A 21687-nucleotide genomic window follows, 5' to 3' on the forward strand; every position below is an offset into this window, starting at 1 on the left:
TTCACTATCTTCTGTTACCACTGTGAACTGGATGTATTTCTCCCTGTGTATTACCTAAATGTTATTGCTAACATGTAAGAAAATGTTTACATATTTTTGTACCCAGCTACCCTATTGATCTCTACCAGTTTTTCAGTTAATTCTCTTGGCTTTTCCAGGTAGAGTAGCATATTACTTGTATACAATGGCAACAAATACATCCTCTTTACCAAAACTTTTATCTCATAGATTTTCTTTTTGGTAATCAGTTTGGGTAACAATTCTAGATGTTGTTATATAAGAATGGTAATAGTGGGATAAGTTGATAACCAATTTAAAAGTTTAATCTAACTAGTTTTCACCAGGAAACATAACTGGCAATTGTTTTCAGATAGATGTAAAATAAAAAATCATTCAGTATGTTATTAGATTTATCATTAAATTCATAGTTACTGTGCTATTACTCCCCCTTCTCCATTTGGCTGGCTAATAAATTATATGAATAAAATTTCAAATACTGAACCAACCACCTTTACATTCCACGGAAAAATTTTATTTCATCATAATATACTATTCTTTTAATATTCTTACAGATTCAAGATTCAGATCAGTGAAATCTAATTCAAAAGTAGTACTGTGCTATATTTTGGAGGTTAATTTGATAAAATAGAGTAAAAAATTTAATGCTACTCTATAGTATTCCACCAAAAGTATGTGTAATAGAAGATAAACCACAAATTCTAACATTTATTTGTTGAAACCCAGGTTGTTTTTATCTTGCATGTGTTTGCAATTATTAATAATTCCATGACTAACACTTTGTATAAAAATTTTGGTCCACACCTATTTCTACAGAACAAGTACCTAGAACAACAACTTCTAGGTTAAGGAATGAATTTTTAAAATGCACGACAGGGACTTCCCTGGTGGTGCAGTGGTTAAGAATCCACCTGCCAATGCAGGGGACACAGGTTTGAGCCCTGGTCCGGAAAGATCCCACATGCCGCGGAGCAACTAAACCTGTGCGCCACAAGTACTGAGCCTGCGCTCTAGAGCCCGGGAGCCACAACTATTGAGCCCGCACGCCTAGAGCCTGTGCTCTGCAACAAGAGAAGCCACCGCAATGAGAAACCACGCACTGCAAGGAAGAGTAGCTCCCACTTGCCGAACTAGAGAAAAGCCTGTGCACAGCAACAAAGATCCAATGCAGCCAAAAAAATAAACTAAAAAGATAAAATGCATGATAAATCTTACCAAAATGCTAGTAGGGGTATTACTTCCCTGTCATATATATATATATATTTTTTTTTTTTTTTTTTTTTTTGCGGTACGTTGGCCTCTCACTTGTAGCCTCTCCCATTGCGGAGCACAGGCTCTGGACGCGCAGGCTCAGCGGCCATGGCTCATGGGCCCAGCCGCTCCGCGGCATGTGGGATCTTCCCGGACCGGGGCGCGAACCCGTGTCCCCTGCATTGGCAGGCGGACTCTCAACCGCCGTGCCAGCAGGGAAGCCCTTCCCTGTCATTTTTGTTGCAAATCCTTTCTCCCAATATTTCTGTCCTCTATTAATTCAGAGAACTAAGGACATAGAAACATTGTTTATTTAACTTTAATTAAAAAACATGGGGGCTTCCCTGGTGGCGCGGTGGTTGAGAGTCCGCCTGCCGATGCAGGGGACACGGGTTCGTGCCCTGGTCCGGGAAGATCCCACATGCCGCAGAGCGGCTGGGCCCGTGAGCCATGGCCGCTGAGCCTGCGCGTCCGGAGCCTGTGCTCCGCAACGGGAGAGGGCACAACAGTGAGAGGCCCGCATACCGCAAAAACAAAAACAAAACCCAAAACACTGAATGCACATAGAATTTACTTTGGCAAAGATCTAAGTCTTTCTCATCCCCCATGCAAGTAAAAATTCCAGAATAATTTACCAAATCTTTCACTTACATAAGGCCTGCTTCTGGCTATTCTGTTCCATATATACATCCATTATTGCACCTGTACTAATTACCAGCTTCTAGATTCATAATAGAAGTTAGTTTTACACTTCTAGGTAAAGTACTTCTTTGTCATTACTTTTTCAATTTTTTCTTATTTTCATGTTTGCTTTTTATGATAAACTTCCAAGATCATTTAATCAAACCCCCAAACAAACTAGTTTGATGGAAACTATCTGAAGCCAGGAAAGAAACTGACTCATTATATTTCTTCTTTCCATTACTCAGTATGGGAGTTCCCTTCATTTCCTCAAGACTTAAAAAAATATTTCTCAGTAATGATTTGCTTTACATTTCCCCACCATTATTCCTAGGCAGTTTCTCAGTTCTGTTAAGTTCGGCAATGAAAAATTTTTCTTCATTTTCTTGGTACATAAATGGTATTAATTTTTGCATATCCAGCAGTTTTGTTGAACTCCTGTTAATTTTTTCAAATGATTGTTTAGGCTCTCCTAGATAGATATCCACATCATTTACAAATAATGAACATTATGTCCTCCCCTGCCTGAAGAGTAATACCATTTATTTCCATACAACTTTAGCTTCTAGGAACTTAGAATCTTTAATGTATCCTAGTACATGACTAATTTCTGCAAATGTTCCATAGATGTTCGACAAGAAATCTGTAGATAATGACAATAATAATTCCTATTAAGGGTCTGATACGGTAATTTATGTACCTTAATTTAATCTCATATTAGCTCTACAAAGCAGATATTACTATACCCATTTCACAGATGAGGCTCAGAGATAACTTTATAACTTGCCCAACATCATATAGTTAGTAAAGGGTAGAGATGGTCTTCAAACTCAGGTCTGTTGGATTCTTTCTACTACACCAATTTGTATCCCTTTTTGTTTTCTTTTTTCCCTTTCTTGATTAATATTTTCTTGATCTTTTTGAGAGGAAAAAAAACCAAAGAAACCAAATAAAAATAATTCCTCAGGATTTACACTAACTTGTAGCAATATACCAAGTCACTCATTTGAGTATTGCTTGTTTTTTTTTTTTTTTTTTTTTTTTTTGCGGTACGTGGGCCTCTCCCTGTTGTGGCCTCTCCCGTTGCGGAGCACAGGCTCTGGACGCTCAGGCTCAGCGGCCATGGCTCACGGGCCCAGCCGCTCCGCGGCATGTGGGATCTTCCTGGACCGGGGCACGAACCCGTGTCCCCTGCATCGGCAGGCGGACTCGTAACCACTGCACCCCCAGGGAAGCCCTGCTTGGTTGTAATTAAATATTTTCCCATTTACGTTGTTCCTGAAGGGCAAGGTGTGTCCTCTGAATGTTTCTCACTGCTAGAGACAAGAGAAGTTCAATAAAGGTTGGTGACTAACAGTCCTACTTCCATTCCAACCAGGGCACATAGTAACAAAGGCAACTTTCCCTATGAGTCTTTGCCAGTCAGGACATGAATTGCTAATACAGCCTCCCTTTCCCATACTCAAATACACACACACACGCGCGCGCGCGCACACACACACACACACACACACACACACACACACACACACACACACACACACACACACACACACACACACACACACACACACACACACACACACCCCCCATACACATACATATGTGTGTATACTAGATAGAAGATTTCAGTTAAGTAATACTCTCACCGTACTGTAAAAGCTGCCAATAAATTGATAATATTGACGGAAATCTTTTACCAGCATTTCTTTATGTTAACCTGGTTTGAGTAAATCTCCCTAATATTTGGTGAAGAGAATAAGATATTTTAAATACATGGTATCATTTATCTTCCAGATGTTCTACACTGGGATCTTATTATCCTGAGGTTACACATGCGATAACTTACAAGGTATAATCCAATCTAGGGATAGAAAAACAAAGTCAATAATTTAAAAAAAATCTGTTTTTAGTAGCCTATTTTTCCCCCAAATACAGTATTACACAAAGTTTTAATATAAAGCAGATATTCCTAGTACAAATCTCTTTATTTAATTCAAGTTCATATTTACTCAGACAATAAACAGAAACAAAGAAGTGGTTTTTATGAAAATCGGAAATATTACTATGTGACTTTTAGCATCTTATTTATTTTGGCATTTTGTTTTGATTGCATAATATTCACAAAATTGATTTAGAGATAAATAAACTAAGAGGAATCACACAGAACTTTTCAATTAAAGTAATACTGGCCAAGAGAAACCGGTAATAAGACTATCCCAAAATAAGTTAAGTTGGTATCAAGTCCATACACCAGTGCTTTCAACTGCAATTCAGTTAAAACCCCTGCAAGAGTCACTGGAAAACCAGTGGGCCAGATGATTTTACATGACCCTCCAGTTTGAAAACAACCAATTCATAATAATTTCTCATTTACTTCACTCATCCCCTGCCCCTTCAACCAAGTCCCACCCAACTCAATCACCTACGATTTTGACTCTTTCCTGAATAGTGCCCCGCATCTTTCTTGCTTATTTCCCCTCTTATAAATATGGATATAGATTTCCTAAACTTACTACTTTAAATGTATCTAACCTTTTTTTAACCATTTCTGCTGTTATCTGTACACTGTCTAGTTCCTTCTTTGTCGTCCTGGGAATACTGATCCCTGACTTGAGATCTCTCTCTTCCTCTGTAAAGACAGATGTAAAGTAACTATTTAGAGAACAATGCTATTTCTTTTTTTTGTATCAGACTTTTTAAAGTACTCAGTGAAATTTTTTATGTAGACCCAAAATAATCATTGCTCATGTATTCAGAAAGGTCTGCCACACATACCTGCATTGTCTTTGCAGATACTAGAAGAATTACTATTCTCATTACTTTGGTATAGGTGCTGAGTTCTAGTCTCTTGGGGTACAGATGATGTCTGGGTCATCCCTTCTTCCAAGGCTTGCTTTATCCAGCGCTATAATGGGAAAAGAATCAGGGAATTATCAATAATCATTTAAAACTATTTAGGTCACCTATTTTAAATGCATTAACCAGGTCATTACATATCAACTGGTGAGAGATGCAATACAATGCATTCATTCGGGTCCACAGTCAAGTAGTTTTTGTCTTGTGTTTCAGCATTCTAGGATAGTGCCCCATCAATTCCTTTTATGGGGCATAACTGAGAAAACCTGGATTACACATAATGAAGTCCCACAAAAAAGCCCAAACCAATAAAAAAAAAGATTACTATTTAACTTTTCATATTGCTTAGAATGGGATAAATGGGAAAAGATAAGGAAGAAATCTTAGCATTTATTTAAGAGAGACTCTGATCACACAGGATGAAACTAGCACATAAAATAAGTGCATAGAAGGAAGATAAAAGATCTCTTAAGAGTTGTCTGCCCTGTGTTGGGCATATCTGAATAATCGAAAAGATTCACAAGAAAACTTTGGATGAGGATAAACAGCTCTTCACTACAAGTACCGAAATGCTTCCAGAAAGTCTACTCTCAGAATATCCTCTGAGTTTTCCCTCCTTGTTAAGTAGTTTGGTTAAATTATGCATGAATAATACAAATCATCACCTGAATAAATGACCTTCTGCAGAAATCAAAAAGGCAAAAAAAAGTAAAAAAGAGCTCTCTAATCAGTCATTTTTTGTTGTGAATAATGGAATCTAAAATGATGGAAATAGATTTTTGTCAGAAAGTCTGCAGAGATTAGCATAATAAGATTATGCATCCTGTGGAAGAGAGAAAATTTCTTACCTGTAATTGTGTTCTCTTAAGATACACAGTTGTAGGTTGCTCACCACTCTGTGGCTCTCCTGCCCTGACATAAGACAGATCGAATTTTGATAAACATCAATTTCTGAGTCAGACCCTATCCCAAATAGGAAGAGCAAAGGTGATTATAACTTTACACCTTTAGAAAACCAATATTACAGGTAAGTAAATATTCTCTTTACCAAAGAGAGAAATTCTAATAGATTTACCCTCTTAGAAACTTAGGAAATAATGTGAGGAAACCAGACCATGTGGTCTGCCAAATGAAAGCAAGAATAAAATTATGAACATGAGGGGGTAAAGAGTGAGTAAGTACCTAAGAAAGACAGCTCAGCATCTATTGAATCACATCAGCATTTTAGGATTTGATCAGGTCTCTGAAAAGCCAAAACAAGACCAAGAATGAACTAACTCTCCTACATACAGAATACTGATATAAAGATGAAAACTGTCAGAACCATAGCTCCTTACATAGAAGAGACCTCAGAGGTTACCTTGTCTTAACGCACTCATTATACAGATGGGGAAAATAAGGCCAGGAGGCCAAAAAGAGTGAAAATCCTTTGTTATAGATACCTTATTACATACAAGTTTTTCATCAGAGCAGATGACAGGACTCATTTGGGGTCACTGTCCTTTCTTCCTAGAGAAGTCAATTTCTTATATTTCCAGTGTCAAATAGACGCACCCATAAAAGAACTTACACTCTGGATCTGATGACTACAAAAAGGGAAAGTAAAACCAGGACAAGGGCATTCTAAGGAATAAGATGCTGCTTTGGTTAGCTTAAGGTCAAACACAGCAACATGATCAAACCCATTCCTCCCTGACCCTATAGGTACGTCTACACAATATTTCAGGGCCTGTAAAGAAGGAACATGAACAGCTATTTGTATCTAACAAATCCCAATCACCCCTACAGATAATAAATTAACTTTAGACAACCCCTCTCCCCAAGTTCTAGCTACAGTTATTAAGGTCAAAAGAACATTTCTCCCTTCCCTGAAAGTCTGTGTTGAAGAGATTTTTAGAAAGCTCAGAGATGGGCAACAGAAATGTCTTAAAGGGTCTCATTACGATGGGGAAAGAGAAAGGAATTAATTTGGGTTTTAGGGTCCAAAGACCTGGATTGAAACTTGGCTGTGTCTCTTACTAGACGCCTAACTCTGGGCCAGTTACTGAACGCTTCTGAGCCAAAGCTTCTGGATCTGTAAATTGAAGCAATAATCCCAGCCTCACAGGGTTATCATGAATGGTGAGACAGTGTGTGTGAAGAAAGCTTGTAGCACAGTACTGGGCACACATGTTCAGTGAGGACTAGTTCAACTGAATTTCAGTGCTATGTACAGAGATATACAGATTAACAACACTCTAGTGCACATCATGAAATATCAATGCAAAACACAGTGTTTCATTTTCAGTCTGAACGGGAAACCAAATGCCCACACATATTATGCCTACAAGGTAAGTTTAGAGATTTAGAGAGAACAAGGAGGGATACTACCGAAAGGCTTCTTAGCCAGTCATAAATGCTTCCATTCTAAAATAACAAGTGAAGTAAAATCCAACAAAAGACATGCTATAACATGCTAGTTAAGAACTGTGAATCGATTTAATTTAGAAACTACAGAGACATCACAAAACATTCTGCCAAATACTCTAAGAATCTGGGTGCAAATATACCCATGCAGCTTTATACTGTTTTAAACTTATGAAGCTTTTATCTCCTTTAATCAGATATGAAAGAGTAAGCCTATTAAGAATGTACACTGTTCTAACTAATCCCATGGAGGATGGTTGTTTTCATCTGTTTAAATTATATTCTTCTCTGATGGATTTTCAGAAATTTATTACAATTTTGTTTTATCATGGAAATCTTCTTAGGTCCTGTACTATATGAGTACTTTCTAACCAATCTAAAAAATCTTCTCCTTCCCCATCTAGGATAAAGCTGAGTTCAATTTCTATATAAGGCCCAATTTCATTAATTTTGTCCCATAAAAAGTTACAGTCTTGTTGTGTAATATAATCTTGATACATTAACAGCAACTATTAAATCTGTGATTAAAACTTAATTTTAAAAGACCCAATTTAAGTAAGATAATTTGATATATAAGTCAGCATACATAGCCTGAACTCTTCCCAAAGACCAATATGACACAAATAGATAAAAGTGCCTGAGCAGAGCCTGTATAAAACAAGACTAAGGATGGTCAGATACATGTGGAGAATATAACACGGACATGAGTTAAGTATTTCTAACTGTTGCCAATGGAGACACAAAGATGAGATACAGATATAAGTCCTAAACCATAACCAGGTAAAAAGAGCTCTAAGAAATGGATTTTCTATCAGATTTGAAGTCATATTTCTACACGTTTTCGATTTTCACAGAACTCTGCTACTTGGAAAAAAGCAAGATGGGAATAGAAAGATTATAACTCAGCATCACAATGATCAAGGCAGTATTTTAAGAGGCTAGTCCGTACTATTTACAATTCAGACTTCACTATTACTCTGTATTAATAATTGTTCACCCTTCTTAAAGGACCAAAATAAGAAATTCTATTATCTGACTTGGTAAGATGCTTCAGTAGTTAACATCCTAGGAAATCTAGTACTGTGTCAAGCCAAAGACAGAACAAAAGGAAAAAGTCTATTTCATATATATTAAACCATCTCTTGACTTGTTCCTCCAAACTAAAGACCATATTTACAGCTTCTCTAATTGTTCAATACTACTCTGAAAATGTAGTTAAAGATTCTGAGCTGTTACTCTTAATGAGGGACTGAGCTAAATGTAACAGGAAGATTAGTTTCGCATGCCATACCACAGTTAATGCCCTTCTCCAATTATTACAGAATTAGGTTAATCATAATGGTCATTAAATGGCAAATACTTTTTTTTCCTTCTCAGATAATTTGTAAGATCCAGGATAAGTAACTTGGTATAATAAAAGATCCCCAGAGACCCAACTTTCCTTTATCACTTAGGCAAATTTCTAGTCTTATTTTCTTCTTAAGAAAGTTGTCACTGTTTTCACTTCTGACACCTGAAAGTTATGTTAGTCCATCATCCACAAACACTTCTGGCAAAGATCTCATGGTCAAATTTCTCTTTAGGAGTTGTTCTACTTGGTAATTTCCCCTAAATAAACCAGTAAGTGACTCAAACACTTAGGTAAGATTAGGAAAAGACTTTCTTCAGTGTATGCTGCTCATTCAGTGGTAGTACCCTTCCTTTGTGTGCAGATCCCTGTTGCCCTCCTCCCCTCCATATCCCACACCACTTTGGCTCATCTTTTATGCCCCCTCCCCCCAAGAAATAGTATCTGCTCTTTGGGAAAAGAGAAAAGCTTTAAGTTTGGAGGAGTCAGGGAAGACCTGCCTGGAGTTGGAGACTTCATCACATCAAATAATCTATATGCAGCATCCTCATGTACGTGATGCCAGTGGAGGAGGGCAATGGCAGACACTGAGGAAGGCAGCCTGAATCCAGATCTGAGGATAAGAGAAAAGGGTGTTCCAGGGAACAGACTCTACCTCAAAAGAAGACCAAATGAAAGGGTGTCCTATACTTCTAGAAACACGAAAATGACATTATAGGTCTGAGGGAGTGATCTATTCTTGAGAGACACCTTTGGAAAATATGCAGGGCTTCTGGGAACTAAGAAAGAGCATTCCAAAAACAAACAGCCATCAAATACTACTGTCACTAGATCCAAAAACAATATATAACTAGAGAAGAGCGAGAGAGAGGCAGAGAGAGAGGCAGAGAGAGGGAGAGAGAGAGGGAGAGAGAGAGAGAGAAAAATTTTATAGTGGGTTCCATAATCACTAGGGAATAAACAGTCCAACTTGTCATTTGATCAAGGAAAAGGAATTATGCCAATTGTAAACAGGACTTTTCCTCTACTCTCAGTCAAATGATAACAGTGACTGAATTAATCCAAAACACAATTCAATCATTCTTTAACTTGTACAACAGTGCTCTAGAGTACCTGGGGCCCAATCTCACACAATAATCACAAATGGACATGTTAACCAATATCACAGGAGCACACACAGAACACCCCTCCCTACCCAGTCACCAACTGCTATGTGCTCTCAACTCAGTAACCACAAGGGCTCTCAGAAAAGACAACAGTGAATAGTCACAAACTGAGCACCAAAAATGTAGTATACATCCCACCTTAGTCTCACTGACTCTTGATGCGTCAGTATTTGTGGTTGAACAACTAACTCATTATAAACTCATACGGGCAGAGTGTGGCTATCTAGAGAACGTGTTAGATATGTCACCAGCACTGGAATCCTAGCTTAAAAGAAAAAACCGCGTAAACACAGACATACCTTTTTACAGGAGCTGAACATGCCATCAGGCAGAAGCGGCCTTCGACGCCTCTCAGGGATAAAGGGTGAGCCAAAGCGAATGTAGTGTTTGGGGGTGGTGCAAATTAACGGGGAATGGATAAGACCGGGTAACATGTTCAGGGTCGTTGCCAGTACAGTTGGGTCCGTGGTGATACGTAAAGGGCACTCAACAGGGCACTCTTGCTTCTCTGCTTTGTCATTCAACCACTCTGTAACTAGATACTAAGTTAAAAAAGAGACCATCAGTTGATGCTGCAGATGCAAAAGCCAGAGGAAGCAGTGTAGCTCACAAACACAAACCTCATCTAGAAACTAGACAGAGGTAGATATAGCAGCTGCAGAGAGTATGAATCGCACATTCAGAGCACAAGGGTATCTTCTTTCACCCTCTCCATGAGCACTATGGAAAGAATGATTTCAGCTCAGCAATTTAAACTCTGCCTAAAAATTATGCGAACAAAAGTAAGGCAGCAGGATGACCTCAGCCCTATGTGTCTAAGCATTTCATCTAAAACTTTCAATCTAATAATTCTTAGATTATTATTATTTTTTTTCCCCTGGGGATTACAGGTCCTTTCACTTTACTAAGCCACAGCTTTCGGCAGACTACACTTAACGAAGATGTACTTGTAACTTACCTTTTTGGTTTTGGGGTATTTAGATGCAGCACGGTTGACATGGGATCCAGTAACTGACACCACAGTTGGGTCAGACCCTGTTAATTGCCTGTTTTCTCCTGAACTGTCTACACTTCCAGCTTCAGTAGGAGTTACTGAGCTGTTATTTCCCCCCTCTTCCAAGGCAGCTTGTGATAACTCTGCCTGCTGTGCAATGGCCTGCTTCTGACGCTTTAGTCTTTGGGCTGAACTGGTCCGGTACCGAGAAATTCGACTCTTCGGTCGGGGCCTAGAAGGCTTTGCTGGAGGTGGTTTGGGGACTGGTTTTTCGGCAGCAACATCCTATAACAATAGCAAAGTTAACTGCTTACCAGAAATTTCTTATCAGCAAACATTCTATCCAGCTTCCTATTCACTTTAAGCATTCTGAATGTTTACTGGTGAAAAAAGTGAGCGTTTAAAAACATTAATTTCAAATGTAATCCTTATAAAATTTATACATTTAAATCAGCTAAAAAGGCTACAGGAAGATGTCTCAGTTATTTCTTTTTCTAATAAGTATTTATAAAATAGGTCTAAAGACAGCTGAAAGTAGCCACCTAATTTTAGGTTCTTAGCAGGGAAGGTAATTCTTCCTTTGTCTCTTTCCCCAGATACTAAGGTTTTAGCTTAAGGCTTAGAATCTATGGCTAAGGTAGGAAAAGGAACGAAGAATTAATTCTGAGAATCCTATGAAAGGTCAGGTACATGACAGTGCTACACAGAGAGCCAAAGAGAAACCACATGATTTTTATGAACTCACCACCAACAATATCTGGCAGAAATTGTAGAAAGTCCCATTCTAGTCTGAGAGTATCTAGTCATTCAAATTCTGTCTCCTTGAATCCCACGAATCAGCTGACTGAAAATAGTCTTACTTACTGCGAAATAAGGCAAAGCTGAAAATGCTGACACTAACCATTCCAAAAGCTAGGTAACTGATATTAGCAAAAGAAAGACCGACTAAGACCTGGAGTCTTTTCATCTTACCCCTGCTTGGGAAGACCTCCGGGTGTTTACTCCAACACTCTGTGGGTTGCTTGGGACGGCAATGTTTGAAGCAGGGTTGCTAACTTCAGATTCAGGGGCTTCAGTTTTTGTCTCCTCTCCCACAGGAGTCTCTGAGGTGGTGGTAGTAATCTCTATGTCAGAGTTGCTCTGTTCCAAGGGCTGATCCCGCCGCTTCTTTCTTTTTTCTAAGTTTTCAAAAGCATGCATGATGGCTTCAACCTTCCTATCTTCCCGGGTCTAGAAAGAAATAACATTAGCATAGAAGGAAGCCTCAACCAGGAGAAGGGAACAGCTTTTCAGAAGTATTATTAATGGAAATTGATAGATATTTATAGAAAATACTAATAAGATAATATATATATCTTTGAGAACATAAGATAAAAACTAAAAATTTTTCATCTTAAATGTTGCAAAGAATTGTAAAGAAAGGCAAGGTCAAACCCAAGCTTTTCAAAAAGGGTCAGCTATTTTGAAACTTTTTTTTTTTTTTGTGGTCTCTCCCGTTGCGGAGCACAGGCTCCAGACACGCAGGCTCAGCGGCCATGGCTCACGGGCCCAGCCGCTCCGTGGCATGTGGGATCCTCCCAGACTGGGGCACGAACCCGTGTCCCCTGCATCGGCAGGCGGACTCTCAACCACTGCGCCACCAGGGAAGCCCTTGAAACTTTTTAATACAAAAGAAAAATAGCCATCAAAACCAATTTTTCTCTGTATTTTCAGAGTTCAAAAAAAAAAAAAGTCAAGCAGATTTTCTTAAACAGCTTCTCAGGGACAGAAATAAACATGACTGATTTCAGCCATAAAGCAGAATTTTTGAATCCATATGACTGAATGTTGTGTTTGTTTTTTAAATGTCAAAATTCACACAACAAACTTAGGAAATTCCTAAGTTAGAGTAAGTAGCCTAAGGATATTTTGTTCCATTAAGACAGTTTTTTGGAAATCAAACCGTTAGTAAGAAACCTCTTAAAACCATCATCTGGTAATAGTCATTAGAGAACTACGTGTGTCTGTGTAAAAAATCGTAATAAAATCTACTTTATAGAAAAAGCCCACACTGTGACCTAGAGGTGATGGCATAGTAACTTACTGAAGAAATGAGATGATATAAATTCAGAAGACAAGGGGTTTACATGCTATAGGTAACATGAGTCAGCAGGAACAAAAAGACGTTAGAAGGTACTCACCCTCTTGCTATGAGCTGGGTTCTCCTGGTCATCTGTAATCTCTTCTTTCTCTTCTTCTGCTTTTTCTTCTGGATTGTCTATTGCCTTTAAGACAGAGTAAATACTCAGCTGTATTCTTAAGCTCTAAGAAAACTCAATCCCTGTTTTTTGGCTCGTAGCTTAAAACTCTCTAGAAACAATTTCTAGTGCTTTATAGTGTTACTCATGTGGGGCTACATAGTATAAACACAGATGATAAATCTCATTCACTGGACTGAAACCTGATAAGTACCTGAATGGATGTTCTTGACATTGTAAAAAATAATAAAAAGATAATGAATGAAAGCACACCCACCTTGATATGAAGGTTATTAAGTGTTAATATAGATTCCCTACATAAAACAACATGTGGCAACCTGAGATCCTCTTCATCTGAAGAGGATCAACACCAAAGCAACAGCCTCTGACCAGGGGAGATTACCTCATGGTCACTGGATACAATTACTTTCTCAGGAATTTGCTCTGGCTGCTGGTTGTTTTCCTCTTCTGGAGCCTCATTTTGCTGCTCCATCTCTAGCTCTTTCCGTCGTGCTTTTCTACGTCTTGTCTCTGCTCCGATGGTGGGCAGGCTTGGAGGAGGTGGAAGTGGCGGTTCTGCAGCACTGGGATTCCTTTTCTGTATAGGGCAATTCCGGTTCCCCTTGTGACATGCACAGTCCACTTTATAATTACTGCTCCAAAGAAACAACCAAAAGTGCCTGTTTCAGTACCCCTGAATATCAGTTATATTACCCATTCATTCTCTTGTAATATTAGTATAGTAATTTACTCTAGTTTCATCTTTGAACAAGGTAAATAGTCATTAAGAAAGTCCGATAAATACTTTCAACATTCTGTGTTTCTCTATATAACCCCAACGCTTCCCCTATATATGGTCAGTGGAAAGGAAATGAAGTTCCCACTAAATTCAATTCTCCCAACTGTCTACGCTATTTAGTGAATCAGTGACAGACTCTGCAGTGGCCGTACCCTTCTCCATGTCCTCACTTTTATCTACTGATTCCCTACTTATTATTAATACCTTTTCTTCTTGCACCTGTGCCCAAACATCAATTGCCACATAACCCCTGTTTGCCTGAAAGGACCAAGGGAGAAAAGCATCCATTTTACAAAACCCATCACATAATCACCTATGATTTGCCATCTGTTTTTCGGCATTGCCATATACAGCTACATTACATGGCTTGAGTGGATGGAGCAAAGCTTTAAATTCTCATTCTATATGATCCCTGGTACAAGTGCTGTGTGCATAACAATAGATGCTACTACAATTTCTACGTGTGTTTCATACATACACTTTTTGTTATGCTTGCTACATAGAGGCAGAGGCCAAAACACCCTTGGTTAGAAGATTGGTAAGCAGTATCACACTATGTAGCTGTGTCTCTTAAGAAAACACCCTCAGTCTGTCTTTCCCTCCACAATTTCTAGGCAGAAAATGCATTACTCATGGAAAGATTAGGTTTAAAAAAAAAAAAGAAGCAAATGGCAAGGCACAAAAGCAGACTGAACAGAATAGCTTAATCTGTAAGACAAGCAATTCATGTTAGGAAAGGTTGTGGAAATCTTACCAGTTACTGTACTCATAGTCAAATGCTATGGTGACCTCAGCATCCTTGGTGATGGCAGACACAGCATAGATACAGAGGTGAATCATCCCATCTGCAATCATGTGTCGCACCTGTGTGAACAAGGCTTATGGTTATGATTTATCAAAAAGACCAGGAACTCTCCATAAGAGGGAAAAAACCTTTTACCAAAATGATATCTCCTCACTTAGAGTTAATGGTAGTCTGTCATTTAACTCCATCATTTCATCTGAAACTATCATATAGTAATTGAACATTTATGATACTTCTTGAAATAAATGAAGAAATCTTGAGATGTTAGCAATCAGGGTCTGCTCTACATCTTTTTTTTTTTTTAATAAATCTAGTTATTTATATTTATTTTGGGCTGCATTAGGTCCTCGTTTCTGCATGCAGGCTTTCTCTAGTTGTGGCAAGCGGGGGCTACTCTTCATTGCGGTGCGTGGGCCTTTCACTGTAGTTACTTCTCTTGTTGCAGAGCGCGGGCTCTAGGCACGCAGGCTTCAGTAGTTGTGGCACAAGGGCTCAGTAATTGTAGCTCGTGGGCTCTAGAACGCAGGCTCAGTAGTTATGACACACGGGCTTAGTTGCTCCGTGACACGTGGGATCTTCCCAGACCAGGGCTTGAACCCGTATCCCCTGCAATGGCAGGCGGATTCTTAACCACTGTGCCACCAGGAAGCCCCTGTTTTACATCTTAAAGCTGTTTTCAGTTGCACCAGAAAATTAAAATTCCTTAAGTCTACAAGAAAAGCTCTGTGGATTTTCTTGCTGCATTTGATGTGGTTGCACTCATTACGCACCAAATACTGAACTTTAGAAATGTCTAGAATCTCTCTCACAATCCTATTAGCTAAAATCTAAAAAACTGCAACCACACACTTTCGTTTTGACCCAATAATAAAATCTTTTATATGGCAATTCTTTAATATAACGTCACTGACTTCTTATCCAGTCTAGCTCTTTCTCTTTAGCAAATGCTAACATGCTTTTGCCCATTTCTGCCTTCTCTAAAGAAAATCCATTCCTTGCCCACATCCTGTGAGAACAGATGCATTATTACTTTTTTTTCATCTCTTACAACGAAAGATCATAACCATTATCTACAGACCTTAATCTGGGTGAAGTTTTCAGACTGCTTCTTCAGTTGACTTGTCCTTTTGGTGGTTCCATTCAAAGAGAAATTGCTATAGAAATCTTACCTCTGCATTTGGTGTACATGATCTTCTGATGAACCGAGCATCATTACCGAAAGTACGTGCATCCACACACATCTCTACACCATTGAATTTTGAGTAGAAGAGCACAAAGGGGTATGGTCTAGGGATATAATTAAAATTCCTGTAATTCTCAATACAAATAAAAAGGCCACCCCATGATTTCAAATATGAAGCATATGCTGACAGAAGAAGCAGTAGTCCTTTGCAATGCCTACACTTGGAAAACATCACATGCTTGTCTGCTTCTGATTAAAGAATAAGCACAAAGCAAGGAATGCTTCGCTTGGAAAGGAGTCATCACCACTTTATACGTTAAACAATTTGCAGGTTTATTTGCACTTCTCTACAAATAGCAGAGAGGGGTGAGCTTATCTGAGCTGTAATCTTTTCCAAGAGCATCCCATCAACCAGGATGGTTTTTATAGCCATATGCTCAGCCAGGCCTACTTTAGCCCTTACTACTCAATGAATGATGCTCTTACTTTTTGAAGAAATGTCCATTGACCTCAAATTGCTGCCGTAACATGACTTTGCCTCGATACTCTATTATAAGAGTGTCCAAAGCCAAATCTCTTGCAGCCCTCAGGATCTTCCGGTGCTTCTGAACACGAGTGACTCTTCCCAACTGTAGCTAAATAAAATCAGAATATTAACATTAGATAATATCAACAGCAGCTTAGCAGACATTTAAAATATTTCTTAATTGAGGAAAAGGCACCAATATTTTTAGGTTTTATTTGTATGTTACTTGGCTCGATGATCAGACATTTTAAAATATGATAAAACCTTAGTATTTCTAGGAAACAGGCTCCATCTAGTGAACCTGCCACCCCCTCAATCCTCAAAGACAAAAAAAAAAAAAAAATCTAAGAAAAATATATGATTAAAACTTTAGTGGCTCTATGTTTAATGTAAGAGTTTAGGTTTAGGTTTCTATTAATCTTAGTAACTCCTACTGAGACTATATAAAATTTCCTACCCTAATTTATCTATTTTTAATTAATAAAGATACGTAGTTTAAAAACACGTATCCGAACAGTTTCCAGTTACTGTAACTTGCTTTTAGTTAAAGATGCTCAATAGCTGGCTAATTTGTTATTCTAAGGCCATCTGAAAGAAACAGTAATTCCAAAATATGTCCTTTTCCTGGGTTCTTAAAATCTCAACTACTAGGCTTCCCTGGTGGTGCAGTGGCTGAGAGTCCGCCTGCCGGTGCAGGGGACATGAGTTTGTGCCCCGGTCCGGGAAGGTCCCACATGCCGTGGAGCGGCTGGGTCCGTGAGCCATGGCCGCTGAGCCTGCGCGTCCAGAGCCTATGCTCCGCAATGGGAGAGGCCACAGCAGTGACAGGCCCGCGTACCGCCAAAAAAAAAAAAAAAAAAAAAAAAAAAAACTCAACTACTTAGGGAGTCTTTAACCCTTTGATCCTTACCTGCATTTGGGAACCAATAACTGTATTATTACAGGCCAATTCAGTCTTATTAATAGTGTCTAAAATAGCAGGTTTGCCCACAAATTCCTTGCTAGAATGTAGATGTTGTTCAAGGGCGTTCTGTACATCTGCACTGTACTGATTAGTGAAGGCTTCTTCATATTGATCAGTCCATAGTCTTATCCGATTTTCCCATCCCTCAGTTGTATTCTCATCTAAATTCTGTGCTTCAGAAGGAGAATTCTGTAGAGAACAAAGGTCAAGTAGGTTAGGAGAGTCCATTAAAGGGCAGGGGTGGGTGGGTGGGGTGGGGCGGGCTGAATATCCAGAGAAGATTAGTTTTCACTTGGCAGTTGGTGTGCCATAGGAGTAATGGCCTGGGAGTCAGGATCTGGCTTCTATCATGGTTTCATTACCAGTGAGCTGTGAGGTTCAGCTTCCTCATTTATAAAGTGAGAAATTAATCTGGATTGCAATTCCATCCCATCACTGTCATTTTATGACCATTTTTAAGTCATAAAAATCAAACTTATCAGAAGAATGACATCAAGTTCATCAGAAAATCTTCATAAAAATGAACAATACAGACACCTTAAAATATCCATATTGCTTAAATTTCAATACTTATCAAACAACAGTGTGCCATCTCAAATTGGTAGTTTTACTAGCATCCAGGAGAATGTTTTTGTGCGACTTATTATTTTTAATATACAATTAATACATGTTCATTCTAAAAATACATGTGAACCAAATAAACAAATAAGTAACTCATACTCTTGCCTCCCATAGAAAAAGCTATCATTTGGAGTATATCTTTCTAGCACTCTACTTTTGACATTTTAAAACAGCCACCCTCTGTAGAGGTGAGGTGGGTGGAGGGGCGTGGGTAGGGGCAGTGTAGGAAATGCTGAGAGATACTGTGCTATACCTCTTTCAGAAAACCGCTGCCCTCTATGACAACATAGTACTGAGGAAAGATTATTACATCTCACCAACATCATCCTAAACAGTTTTATATGTGCTTGTGCTATAGAGACACAGCTGAACTCTGATACATGTTCTCCTCCATTGTGTTCAGGACTTAAGGTGTCGTCAGAAAACAAAACAAACGTGTGATGATGTCACACTAGTGACAACAAGAAGGAAAAGACACTACAGTACCAAAGCTACCTGCAAATCCATGTCGACTCTAAACTTGCAAAAACAGGTATGAAAAAATTAAATATAGTTTCCACAAATTACAGAGAAAACATTTATACCCATTATAACAATTACTTTCTTTCACTTCTGTGTCACTAGTTTTGATTGACTATTGTCTACCATACTTCCCCCAAGGAACAGGGAAATCAAAGGAAAAAGTTAACACCACTGTTTTCCACATTTGTCACTAGAGTCCAAAAGAATGAACAATAAACAAGGGATGTAACAAACACCTAAGGCTAACACACTGAGAACAGACTATCACCAGCTTGAGGTGTCAGTAGCAGCTGAGCAACAGAAAAGTACAAAAGCTGAGGCTTAAGGGTGTTTATAAGACTGGGGATTAGGGGTGCCCAAATAGTATTCCCAGGTTTAAGCACCCAGCAGTGATCACTGAACTTATAACTTGTTAAACAATGTATACTGGAAGCCTCTGCCATAGTTTTAGCTACTGTTCACTAATATAACTGTATACTCTGCTATCCCATTCTTCCAGGTACTGGAGACCCCATCTCAGTGGGTTTAGAGCAGTGGTTCTCAACCAGAGGGGATTTTGCCACCAAGGAGACATTTAGTAATACCTGAAGTCATTTCTGATTAATACACCTGGGTGTGTGTGTTACTGGCACCCAGCAGGTAAATGCTAGGGATGCTGCTACACAGCTGACTGTAATGCGAACGACAGCCCTGATCCCTGCAAAGAATTAGTTGGTTCAAATGTCAACAGGGTCGAGGTTGAGAAACCCTGGTTTAGAGCAGTCTCCAGTAGGGAAATTCAACTTTGGGGTTAAAAAGCCAAATGATAGGTTCTTCTCATTCTTAAGGTATTGTTCCCACTCAGATGTTTGGTGTAGTTCTTACTAACAATTAATTCTGAGTACAAAATTTATAACTCAATTTAGAATTCTGATATGAGAATCAAAATAAACCAACTAGTACTATTTTTTGGGGGGGGGCCTACTCTTCATTGCCGTGTGTGGGCCTCTCATTGCGGTGGCCTCTCTCGTCTTGGAGCACCAGCTCTAGGTGCGCGGGCTCTAGAGCACAGCCTCAGTAGTTGTGGCGCACGGGCCTAGCTGCTCTGCAGCATGTGGGATCTTCCTGAACCAGGGCTCAAACCCGTGTCCCCTGCATTGGCAGCCGGATTCCTAACCACTGCGCCACCAGGGAAGCCCCAGTACTTTTTAGTTATCTAAATTTTAACATGCTTATGGGGCTATCTGTCAACATCTCAAAACTGCAAGCAATATTCGGGGTTTACATGTAGTTTTCTGGGAGAGCCAATCAACTGCTTTCAAACCTCTGGAAGTTAAGTTACAATAGTTAGCTGATAAAAGAGAAAAGGGCTTAACACCTGGGATCAGGGGCTACGTCTGCCCCTTAAATCTACTGAAGGTCCCCTCTAAGCAACTATCTCCTTGCAGGAGATAGATCTAACAAAGAAACAGTAATTGTGTTCCAAGATATCCCAGGATTCTGATGGTCTTGGGCTCTTAAGTCCTCTCCCATCTCTTTTACAGATATGTACAAATCTGTTTATGGGTATATGCACGGTGAGGCCTTCTAATTTTATATAAAGTGCTACCTGAGATCTTTCTAACATGAGTCATATTGGTGTTCCATATGTATGTGTGTGTGTGCGTGCATAAATCCTAAGAAAGCCTCCCCTCACTAACAAGAGTTTAATGTTTACCACAGAACGGTCAACAGGAAAGATCCTGCTTTTATATCAGTTACACATTTAGGCATAAGTATACTTATGGAATTACACTCAACCTTAATTCTAATTAAATGCTTTGAAGCCATTAAGTAATGGTTTGGGAGGTATGCTGTCCTTCTATATACGCACATAGGTAAAGGAAGATACCAGACAGTATATTCAAATCTCCTTTGGGCAATCTCTTTCCTTATCACCTAGTAACTGAAAGTCCCTTTAAACCATTGTACATAATTTCTCTATTCTCCAACCACTACCCGAAATCATGCCTCATAAGCTCTTTTATTTGATAACCGAAGAAAAGAAGCACACCAGCATCACCCGAGTCTTCTGTACCAAACAGATATGCCAGGAGAAAACAGCTCAAAAGTAAGTAATTCCAGTATTCTTATCAAAACTACTACCTTCCTACTGATGAAATTTATCCTTCCAACTGGTGATTAAAGCCTACAGGGTGCTAGGGCGGGTGCACAAGAGATGCTCTATCACCAGAAAATCCTCACTCCTGAGGTGGAGGCCAATCACAATGATGGAAAACATCAGCCTCATTTTGTCTGGCAAAATGTCACTTACCCCCATGCCGAGAGAAGCAGCTAATGAAAAACCAATAAATGAAGGCTAATTACAGAAAGGGAAAATATTTCAGAAAATGGTCAAGAAAATCTACTTTGGAGAAAGGCTCTATGAAAACTGAATGGCAATAATTACAAACTAACGAAAAGCAGGGTCCAAGATTCCCAGACCATCAATGTCAGGAAAGAAGCTGACCAAAATGCAAGATCACAGTGAAGTAAAACACAGCATCAGGGAAGAATACCCCTTACCTTCATCCGCAAGGACTTCCGGGATCCCTCTCGAAATGCCTATCCCAAAGAGGAAAACAAGTAGAACAAAACAAAACTTGGTACCAAAATGACAGTTATACCTATCTGAGACTAAAACTTAGGCAAGAACTAGTGTTCTAGTCTGTCCCCTTTACCCTAGGTAACAAATACAATGGAATTCCCCACACTATTATCAAGAATAGGGGTAGCACATGGCCAGTGAACTCTGAGGCTAATTCCAATACTTTCCATTGCAGAATTAGGTAATAAACAGGGAAGAGCATGCATCACTTAAATCCTATATGCACCCCTGACACTAAAAGAAAAAGTAAATAAAAATGTTAAGTAAGGCTGCAGATTTACCAGTTTTGAAATTAAGAAGGAAACAAAGACCAATCCCCTTAACAAGGGGTGGGCAAGTCACCTAGGAGCAACAAAGTTGCCGTGATGGGGAAGAAAGAACACAAAACAGAAGAGATTTCTTCTGGAGACTTTTTAGTTGAGAATACAGGAAAGTGACCACAACACTGAGGAAGCCTAGACCATTCAAGAGATGTTTCCTGAATTTTTTGTAACAAGGGAAAAACAATCAACCAACGACATGAAGTGGGCATGTACCAGGACAAGAATTTCAGACTGGGTTTTGGGATTGAGGAGGTGGGAGATACTGTAAGGACAGTGGAAGCCTAGACTGGAGGCTGCAGCACACATGGACTTGTGCCAGGTGGGGCTGGGATTTCATACCTGGGATGGGGGCTGGAGC

At 39.2% G+C, this 21687-nt stretch overlaps 1 protein-coding gene across 15 annotated transcripts in view; it reads right to left on the bottom strand.

The window, feature by feature from the left end:
* The window catches only part of SETD5 (SET domain containing 5), a 107619-nt gene that overhangs the window by 41313 nt on the left and 44619 nt on the right, over positions 1–21687 (bottom strand). For 8 of the 15 annotated variants that reach the window (XR_009542702.1, XM_060161290.1, XM_060161284.1 and 5 more), the window contains 11 exons: positions 20925–20963; positions 17184–17426; positions 16234–16382; positions 15734–15851; positions 14514–14623; positions 13364–13616; positions 12904–12987; positions 11696–11953; positions 10688–11008; positions 10029–10271; positions 4729–4858 (listed from right to left, as the gene is read on the bottom strand). Coding sequence is in view for 14 of the 15 variants with exons in the window: in XM_060161290.1 (XP_060017273.1) it covers positions 4729–4858; positions 10029–10271; positions 10688–11008; positions 11696–11953; positions 12904–12987; positions 13364–13616; positions 14514–14623; positions 15734–15851; positions 16234–16382; positions 17184–17426; positions 20925–20963 (1948 nt within the window). In the remaining variant the exon portion in view is untranslated. The remainder of the gene's footprint in view (positions 1–4728; positions 4859–10028; positions 10272–10687; positions 11009–11695; positions 11954–12903; positions 12988–13363; positions 13617–14513; positions 14624–15733; positions 15852–16233; positions 16383–17183; positions 17427–20924; positions 20964–21687) is intronic. The other 7 variants (XM_060161287.1, XM_060161289.1, XM_060161288.1 and 4 more) reach the window with 3 other exon arrangements.

Source organism: Lagenorhynchus albirostris, chromosome 10 (genome assembly GCF_949774975.1).
Source record: "Lagenorhynchus albirostris chromosome 10, mLagAlb1.1, whole genome shotgun sequence".
Lineage (NCBI taxonomy): Eukaryota > Metazoa > Chordata > Mammalia > Artiodactyla > Delphinidae > Lagenorhynchus > Lagenorhynchus albirostris.